Source organism: Tachysurus fulvidraco, chromosome 12 (genome assembly GCF_022655615.1).
Source record: "Tachysurus fulvidraco isolate hzauxx_2018 chromosome 12, HZAU_PFXX_2.0, whole genome shotgun sequence".
Classification (NCBI taxonomy): Eukaryota; Metazoa; Chordata; class Actinopteri; order Siluriformes; family Bagridae; genus Tachysurus; species Tachysurus fulvidraco.
Genome location: NC_062529.1, coordinates 25,388,485 through 25,398,484, shown reverse-complemented (window position 1 = coordinate 25,398,484; position 10,000 = coordinate 25,388,485). Strand labels below are relative to the sequence as shown.

General features: G+C 46.3%; 1 protein-coding gene across 2 annotated transcripts in view; it reads left to right on the top strand.

Annotated features, from left to right (window-relative positions):
- Positions 1 to 10,000, top strand: part of grid1a (glutamate receptor, ionotropic, delta 1a) — a 216,994-nt gene that overhangs the window by 171,184 nt on the left and 35,810 nt on the right. For both annotated transcript variants that reach the window (XM_047821840.1, XM_047821839.1), the window contains exon 5: positions 1,815 to 1,868. In XM_047821840.1, coding sequence (XP_047677796.1) covers positions 1,815 to 1,868 — 54 coding nt within the window. The remainder of the gene's footprint in view (positions 1 to 1,814; positions 1,869 to 10,000) is intronic.

Genomic DNA, 10,000 nt, shown 5'->3' with positions numbered 1-10,000 from the left:
AAAAACGTCTGCAAACCTTTAAGGCCCAGCACAAAAGGAGAAGGAAGGAAGAAAGGAAGAAGGGAAGGAAGGAAGGAAGAAGGGAAGGAAGGAAGGAAGGAAGAAACTGTACACCTGTGTGATTATGTGTTAGGAGTGTGGTTTAGGAGTGTGTGTGTGTGTGTGTTAGGAGTGTGTGTGTGTGTTAGGAGTGTGTGTGTGTGTGTGTGTGTGTTAGGAGTGTGTGTGTGTTAGGAGTGTGTGTGTGTTAGGAGTGTGGTTTAGGGGTGTGTGTGTGTGTGTGTGTGTGTGTGTGTGTGTTAGGAGTGTGTGTGTGTTAGGAGTGTGGTTTAGGAGTGTGTGTGTGTGTGTGTGTGTGTGTGTGTGTGTGTGTGTGTGTGTGTGTGTGTGTGTGTGTGTGTGTGTTAGGAGTGTGTGTGTGTTAGGAGTGTGGTTTAGGAGTGTGGTTTAGGAGTGTGTGTGTGTGTGTGTGTGTGTGTGTTAGGAGTGTGTGTGTGTTAGGAGTGTGTGTGTGTGTGTGTGTGTGTGTGTGTGTGTGTGTGTGTTAGGAGTGTGTGTTAAAACTCTAGTGTATGAGAGCTGAATGGAAGCTGCTAATTGGTCAGGTGGAATTTTTCAGCACAGACATCAAAGTGTTTCAGTGAAAAATACATACACACACCTACACATACACACACATACACACACACACGCACACACACACACACACACACACACACACACACATCTACACACACATACACCTACACACCTACACACACACACACACACACACACACACATACAAACACACACACCACAAACACACCACACACACACACACATGCACACACACACACACCTACGCACACACACACCACAAACACACCACATATACACCACATACACACCACATACACACCACAAACACACCACATACACACCACAAACACACCACATACACACCACATACACACCACATACACACCACATACACACCACATACACACCACATACACACAACACACACACACACCACATACACACCACATACACACCACATACACACCACAAACACACCACACACACACACACACCACAAACACACCACATACACACCACACACACACCACACACACACCACACACACACACCACATACACACCACACACACACACACCACATACACACCACATACACACCACAAACACACCACAAACACACCACACACACACCACAAACACACCACAAACACACCACACACACACCACACACACACACCACATACACACCACATACACACCACACACACACACACCACATACACACCACATACACACCACACACACACCACACACACACCACATACACACCACAAACACACCACAAACACACCACACACACACACCACATACACACCATCATACTGTAACTTTTTCTCTCTGAAAGCTCAGTGCTGAAGATGTGACAGTGTGAGATTTCACACACATTATCAGAAACACATCCGTGACCTGCGGCAGAAGCCAGCAGCTGAGTGAACACACACACACACACACACACACACACACACACACACACACACACACACACACACACACACACACACACACACACAAATAGTCTTACATTGTAGAGGTAATGTGTTCTCGTGTATGTGTGTGTGTGTGTGTGTGTGTGTGTGTGTGTGTGTGTGTGTGTGTGTGTGTGTGTGTGTGTGTGTGACATTTTATATTTATTAATAAAGTGTTGGTTGTGCTCTCAGCAACTTTGTGACAATTTAATGATTTTACGTTTAATGTCCTTTCACTTTTTCTCTCTGCTTTTTCACTCCTCAGGCTGTCGAGACAAACCTCGCATCCAAGGACTCTCACTGGATTTATGCAAATGAAGTACGAGCAAAAACACACACACACACACACACACACACACACACACACACACACACACACACACACACAGAAGCTTTGCACTGTTCAGTCAAAATTAGAAACTACACAAGCAGCACAAAGTGACACACGGGTCACATGACTTATCCCGGACACCGTGGGTGTGAACATGGTGGATAATTAAACACAGTAAGATTTCTTGCATATGAAAATGTTCCTTTGTATATAAATTATCATATTATTAAAGTAAACAATGTCTATTAAAGTCAATAAATCATGAAAGTAAATAAAGAAATCAATAATCTCCAGCGGGCGGCACGGTGGCTTAGTGGTTAGCATGTTCGCCTCACACCTCCAGGGTCGGGGGTTCGATTCCCGCCTCCGCCTTGTGTGTGTGGAGTTTGCATGTTCTCCCCGTGCCTCGGGGGTTTCCTCCGGGTACTCCGGTTTCCTCCCCCGGTCCAAACACATGCATGGTAGGTTGATTGGCATCTCTGGAAAATTGTCCGTAGTGTGTGAGTGTGTGAGTGAATGAGAGAGTGTGTGTGTGCCCTGTGATGGGTTGGCACTCCGTCCAGGGTGTATCCTGCCTCGATGCCCGATGACGCCTGAGATAGGCACAGGCTCCCCGTGACCAGAGAAGTTCGGATAAGCGGTAGAAGATGAGTGAGTGAGAGAGAGTGACTTTAATAATGCTGATAAACTCAGTGCAGAGGAAACTTTAGTTTAGTTTAGTTTACTAACCCCACTGACGTGGTGGCTGTATTTATCTCCTCCTTCAGGTTCTCTAACTGATGAACTGACCACCTCCATCTGCCTGCTGCTCTAAATTACCATCCTGTATTCAGGTCACTGTGCAGACTATAATTTTTATTTCAGCGCCCAACACTTTAATAACATTTCATTAGGCAATGTCATTTCATGGTCCATTTTGTTCTTTAACCAGGAATATGTTTACTTCGGTTGCAGTATTTCTCTGATCACTGTTTACTTGTAATATGATTAACATGGACATGACTCGCCATCACGCCAAAACACTCCGTCATCCAGGAGCTCGTTCATCTCTTTCCTGTGTTCCTGTAAGACTCTGAAATGAGCGTCGCTACAGGACACTCTACTAATGCAGGATCTAAATGACTTACATCTAATTAGCATTCCTTTTAAAAGCATTACTTAGGAACTCTGTGTCTGGTTTCATTTCTTTCTTTCTTCTAAGTGCAGGTTTTGATTTTGTTCTCTCTCGGCGGTGACGTTAATTGGTGCAAGTGTCTGAGATTTTCCCTGCTGCTTCATCACACTGTGCATGCTTAACTAAAGATAAACATGCTAAGTGCTATTCTCAAGTTCAGTCCTACAGCTGATAAGACTACTGACAAACTACTGACATTATTGTTTTGCTGACACACCACTAAGACACTGACTGAAACACTTATGAAACAGTACTGACACAGTGCCAACAGACTACTGACACTGCTGCTATAGAACTAATACAAAGCCCATCCACTAGAAAGTACTGACATACGAATAACAGGCACTGCTGTTAGACTGCAGGCTCGTGCTTTCTCAGTGCAGATACACTACTGACAAATTGAAGACATATTGCCGACACAACACTGATACACTGCCAAAACACTACTGACATGATGCTGATACAGTACTGACACACAGCCAGTCCACTACTCGAAAGCTCCTGATACACTGCAGACATACCGCTCATAAACTACTGACACACCTCAGACACAATATTCATAAACTACTGACACACTGCAGATACACTACTCATACTGCATACACACTATTAACAACTACTGACACACTGCAGATACACTACTCATACTGCAGACACACTATTAACAACTACTGACACACTGCAGATACACTACTCATACTGCATACACACTATTAACAACTACTGACACACTGCAGATACACTACTCACACGGCAGACACAGTATTCATAAACTACTGACACACTGCAGACACAGTATTCATAAACTACCGAAACAGTACTGCTTCATACTCTTTCACCTCAGTGCTGATAATGATGAGTGTTTTTGCACGTGTGTGTGTGTGTGTGTGTGTGTGTGTGTGTGTGTGTGTGTGTGTGTGTGTGTGTGTGTGTGTGTGTGTGTGTGTGTGTGTGTGTGTGAGTGGGTGTGAGTAATGCTGAGAGTGCATCGTCTTCACAAATTCACCCATGTATACAAAGCCAAAGGAATCAGAAACACACACACACACACACACACACACACACACACACACACACACACACACACATAGTAACAGTTTGTAATTAGAAAAGCCTGTTCCTAACCTATTTAATATCCAGATGCATATATAATTGTGTGTGAGTGTGTGTGTGTGTGTGTGTGTGTGTGTGTGTGTGTGTGTGTGTGTGTGTGTGTGTGTGTGTGTGTGTGTGTGTGTGGCAGAGAGATGATTTAAAGGCATATTTGTCATAAAGAGCTTGAGAATGATCCACTGTTATGGCTGTAAGTGTATCTCACTCACTTCATCTCTGTAAAATGAAAGCATTGTCGCAGTAAATAAGTATGAATGTAAATGATAAAGAAGGAGTGATGGTGCTGGCTGTCAGCTCATGCTGCCCTGTTATCAGTGATCTGAACATGAGCATTACAGCCTGCTCCATCAGTCGCATGTTGAACACTCGGTGTACGTCTCCGGCGCAGACGCGGTGCACTCACGCTGATGAAAATGCTCGGAGCGCACTGCCAGCCTGTAATCCTCATAATGGAAACCATTCAAGAGTGATCAGCTCAAAGCCTCCACCCGTACGGCTCACTGTACGGCTTCCTCCTGCCGACACACTCTTCCAACATGGACATGGACATTCAGCACACACCAAATTCCCACTATATTCCAAATCCAGGGACACGTTCAGATTTCCAGTCTTCACGTTAGCTCGTAGCCACGGACTCGTCGATAGGTTAGTTTAGTTAGGTTAAATTCATTCATTCATTCATTTATTCATTTCCTACCGCTTATCCGAACTTCTCGGGTCACGGGGAGCCTGTGCCTATCTCAGGCGTCATCGGGCATCGAGGCAGGATACACCCTGGACGGAGTGCCAACCCATCACAGGGCACACACACACTCTCATTCACACACACACTCACACACTACGGACAATTTTCCAGAGATGCCAATCAACCTACCATGCATGTCTTTGGACCGGGGGAGGAAACCGGAGTACCCGGAGGAAACCCCCGAGGCACGGGGAGAACATGCAAACTCCACACACACACACACACACAAGGCGGAGGCGGGAATCGAACCCCCGGCCCTGGTGGTGTGAGGCGAACGTGCTAACCGCTAAACCACCGTGTCCCCCCACGTTTATAGGTTATTCATGGAAAGTAATAAGGATTAATAATAATTTGGAGTGAAGCTAGATCTACTGTGCTGGACTGAGGATGTTCTGATGTCTGTGTGAGATGATGGGCTTCTGCACAGCGAGAACACGCCTTTCTACGAACTTCTCCACAGCTCAAAGTGGAGAAATGACCACATTTGCTGCAGGAGAAACAGATAGCTCGAGCTCCTAATGATCCTCTGCATTTTAAACACAAGAGATTGTCAAGTAAGGAAATGGATTTTTTTGTAACCCCACGTTGTTAATCGTCTGCTTCCAGCCGCTAGCTAATTTATCCACCATCAATCACACGACAGCTAGTGCCGAGGTGTTTGTGTCACATATACAGTAGACTGTCTCTCGTCGATGTGGCCTTTTAGCTCTTTAGCTTTAGCAGCTATCTGTACGCTAGCTAGTATACCTTCTGAAACTAGCTAGTTAAGCACGAACTAGCTTATTCATTAGTCCATGTGAAGATTAGTCGTTTGGTTGATCTATGCGTCACGTCCTCGGCTGCATGCTAGCTTCGTCATCGGATTAGCAAAGCGAGCTACACGGGATCTGCGTCCCAAATGACATACTACACGCTATGCACTTGCACTAGTTACTATGTACACTAGTGTGTACTTCTAGTGTGTCGATGTTAGAAGTGTCGTATTCACTCAAACGGAACACTAACGCTTTTTTACTAAGCAGAAGCCGTTTCAGGGTCGATGGCGTTAAAAACCTCTTATGAAGAATATTAAAGCAAGGTCCGTGACGGCGCCTGGTATGGCGCAACCGGGGCCCCACCCTGGAGCCAGGCCCGGGGTTGGGGCTCGCGTGCGAGCGCCTGGTGGCCGGGTCTTACCCCACGGGGCCCGGCTGGGCTCAGCCCGAAGGAGCGACGTGGGGCCGATCTCCCGTGGGCCCACCACCTGCAGGAGAAACCGTAAGGGGATGGTGCAATGTGGATTGGGTGGCAGTCGAAGGCGGGAGCCTCGGCGACCCAATCTCCGGACACGGGGATGTCAAACGCATGTAAATCGACGGCGTTAGCTTTAGCGTACGAATAAGGGGAATTTTTAAATGTTGAAAAACAATTCACACCACGATTTAAAAGACGTTTGAAAGACGTCGTGTCCACCACAGTCACAGTCGTCGGCCATCTTGAAAGTGTTTTCTCATCCAGCGTGAGTGCCTGGTAGCCCCGCCCCTCTTCCACTACCTAAGCAAAGCTGACTAGCTCCGCCCCTCTTCCACTACCTAAGCAAAGCTGACTAGCCCCGCCCCCTCTTGCACTACAAAAGCAAAGCTGACTAGCCCCGCCCCTCTTCCACTACCTAAGCAAAGCTGACTAGCCCCGCCCCCTCTTGCACTACAAAAGCAAAGCTGACTAGCCCCACCCCCTCTTCCACTACATAAGCAAAGCTGACTAGCCCCGCCCCCTCTTCCACTACCTAAGCAAAGCTGACTAGCCCCGCCCCTCTTCCACTACCTAAGCAAAGCTGACTAGCCCCGCCCCCTCTTGCACTACAAAAGCAAAGCTGACTAGCCCCACCCCCTCTTCCACTACATAAGCAAAGCTGACTAGCCCCGCCCCCTCTTCCACTACCTAAGCAAAGCTGTAAGTGCCGAGTGCATTCGGTGTCCATCATTCCGCACGGCTAAATAAGCGCATCATCGGGGTACTTGAAGGGCACTTAAACATGAATCACTGTATCTAAAGCTAGAGTAGTGTGTAAGGTCGTGATCTGGAACACACCTGGAGACAGCGAGCGTCTCTCTAACAGACACGATGTGTGAAACGCCGTGCAGCGGCGTGAATCTCTTTTAAATGTGAATCACAACACAGTCAGCATTTTACACTTAAAATCCAATCCCCTGCTGTTGCAAATGAAAGAGACAAAGCAAGAGCAACACAACGCCTTCGATTCTCCGTCTGCCGCATTGTTACATGTCACAAAAGAAGCGCCGCAGCGTCTCAGCCTTCCGTTCACTCCACTGGACCGGTGCGTGATTGAGGTGCGCTCTGGCACTGAATCCGCTCCGGAGTCAGCAACTTTCCTGCATTCCATCAAGGAGTTTGTTGCTGTCAGCTTGTTTGGAGTCATGGTGCTTTTTAGATCTGAGAAGAAGGAGGAGAGGTTCTGCAGTGTCCTTTACTTCAGAGACAATGACAACTTGTGTCTCTGAGATGTTTTTGGAAATGGATTTGTTTCCGAGACACTTTATGGACACTTCAGAGACACTTCATGGATGCTTTAGAAACACTTCAGAGACCCATCATGGACGCTTTTAGAAAACACACCATGAACACTTCAGAGATACTTTATGGATGCTTCAGAAACACTCCATGAACACTTCAGAGATACTTTATGGACACTTCAGAGACACTTCATGGACGCTTCAGAGACACTCCATGAACACTTCAGAGATACAACATGGACACTTCAAAAACACTTCAGAGACCCATCATGGATGCTTTAGAAAAACACACCATGAACACTTCAGAGACACTTCATGGACACTTCGGAGACATTTCATGGACACTTCGGAGACACTTCATGGAACACTTCGGAAACATTTCATGGATGCTTCAGAGACACTCCATGAACACCTCAGAGACACTTCATGGACACTTCAGAGACACTTCAGAAACACTTCATGTACGCTTCAGAGACACTTTTTGAACATTTCAGAGACACTTCATGAACATTTCAGAGATACTTCAGAGACACATCATAAACACTTCAGAGACACTTCTTGAACACTTCCGAAAAATACTTCAAAGTCACATCATGTACACTTCAGAGACACCTCTGGGACACTTTAGAAACGGACACTTTGGAGACACTTCAGAGACACTTTATGAACATTTCAGAAACACTTCAGAGACACTTCGGAAACACTTCATGTACGCTTCAGAGACACTTTTTGAACATTTCAGAGACACTTCATGTACACTTCAGAGACACCTCTGGGACACTTTAGAAAGACATCAGAGACTCTTCACGGACACTTTGGAGACACTTCATTGACACTTTATGGACACTTTAGAGACACTTCATGTACACTTCAGAGACACCTCTGGGACACTTCAGAAACACTTCAGAGACACATCACGGACACTTTGGAGACACTTCATTGACACTTTATGGACACTTTAGAGACACTTCATGTACGCTTCAGAGACACCTCTGGGACACTTCAGAAACACTTCAGAGACACATCACGGACACTTTGGAGACACTTCATTGACACTTTATGGACACTTCGGAGACACTTTTGGAACAATGATTTTTTAGACTTTCTAGAGACAAGTAAGAAGTTGCTTGTGAATTTTGGTTTTGTTTGAAAGTGTTTTCCAGAAGCTCGACTCCAGACTCGTTTAGTTGTAGTTTTTTTATTACAGATTGTTTCCTGTCTCAGGTTTGGGTTTGGAGGATAAAGGTGACAGGAGTGAGGATCGCTCATCAGCACTGTATGATTGAGGCTCTTAGGGTTTTTTACACCTGGTCACTTCCTGTGTTTTCTGTGATCAGATATCTACCCGATGGTAAAAACACCAGGTCTAAATGCCCTCCGAGACATTTTGGAGACGGATATAAACCCGATGGTACAAACCCCTTCAGGAGGTGGTCTGGGACGCGTTTCAGATGAAACTGGACATGTGTAAATGTATGTGGTTGTTCGAGCCACATACGTCAGTGCTAAACTCCTCCCAAACGGAAGTACGGCACTCGCAGGTGACTCGCGAGTCACGCGTCGCGTCAGAAACAAACAAGTTTTCCCACCAGCGCTGCTCCGATCTTTCACCCAGGTGTATCGCCGGGTCTTAAAATGCAGCAAACAGTAAATGCTTACACCAAAGTGTGTTCCATTTCAATTATGAGGTAAAATATATTTGCATATTGGGCGGGAGTAGAAAGATCGGATCGATATCCGATTCGCCGAGACGTGTTTATGTGGCCTGATGTAAATGGGACAGTTTTAACAAATCAGATAGCTATCAAGGGGATCACGGTGGCTTAGTGGTTAGCACGTTCGCCTCACACCTCCAGGGTCGGGGGTTCGATTCCCGCCTCCGCCTTGTGTGTGTGGAGTTTGCATGTTCTCCCCGTGCCTCGGGGGTTTCCTCCGGGTACTCCGGTTTCCTCCCCCGGTCCAAAGACATGCATGGTAGGTTGATTGGCATCTCTGGAAAATTGTCCGTAGTGTGTGAGTGTGAGTGAATGAGAGTGTGTGTGTGCCCTGTGATGGGTTGGCACTCCATCCAGGGTGTATTCTGCCTCGATGCCCGATGACGCCTGAGATAGGCACAGGCTCCCCGTGACCCGAGAAGTTCGGATAAGCGGTAGGAAATGAGTGAGTGAGAGAGATATGGGATCAGAGACAACACACGAAGTGACCGGGTGTAAAAAGGCCCTTAGCGACTCCAGTGATGTGTAGAATTACAGAACTGACCCACGCTTCAGAAATTCCTCCGTGTGTGTGAACGAAACCCGAATCCGTCCCGGGACTCGATTATTCACGGCAACTTTGAGAATTCAGAAGTTTTGTGCTCTCAGTGTTTTGTGTGAGCGATTCACAGGCTGATGAATGATTCTGTCACCGCTCATAAACTTCAGCTCTCAGCCATCAGAAATCATCAGTCTTAGTGTTTATTACAATCAGAGGAAAAGTAAAGCTGGAAAAGTAAAGCTGGAACTTTTTTGGTGTTTTCTCATAAATAAGTGTTTACAGCTGCTGTAAAATCTGCGATAACTAATTTCACAGACAT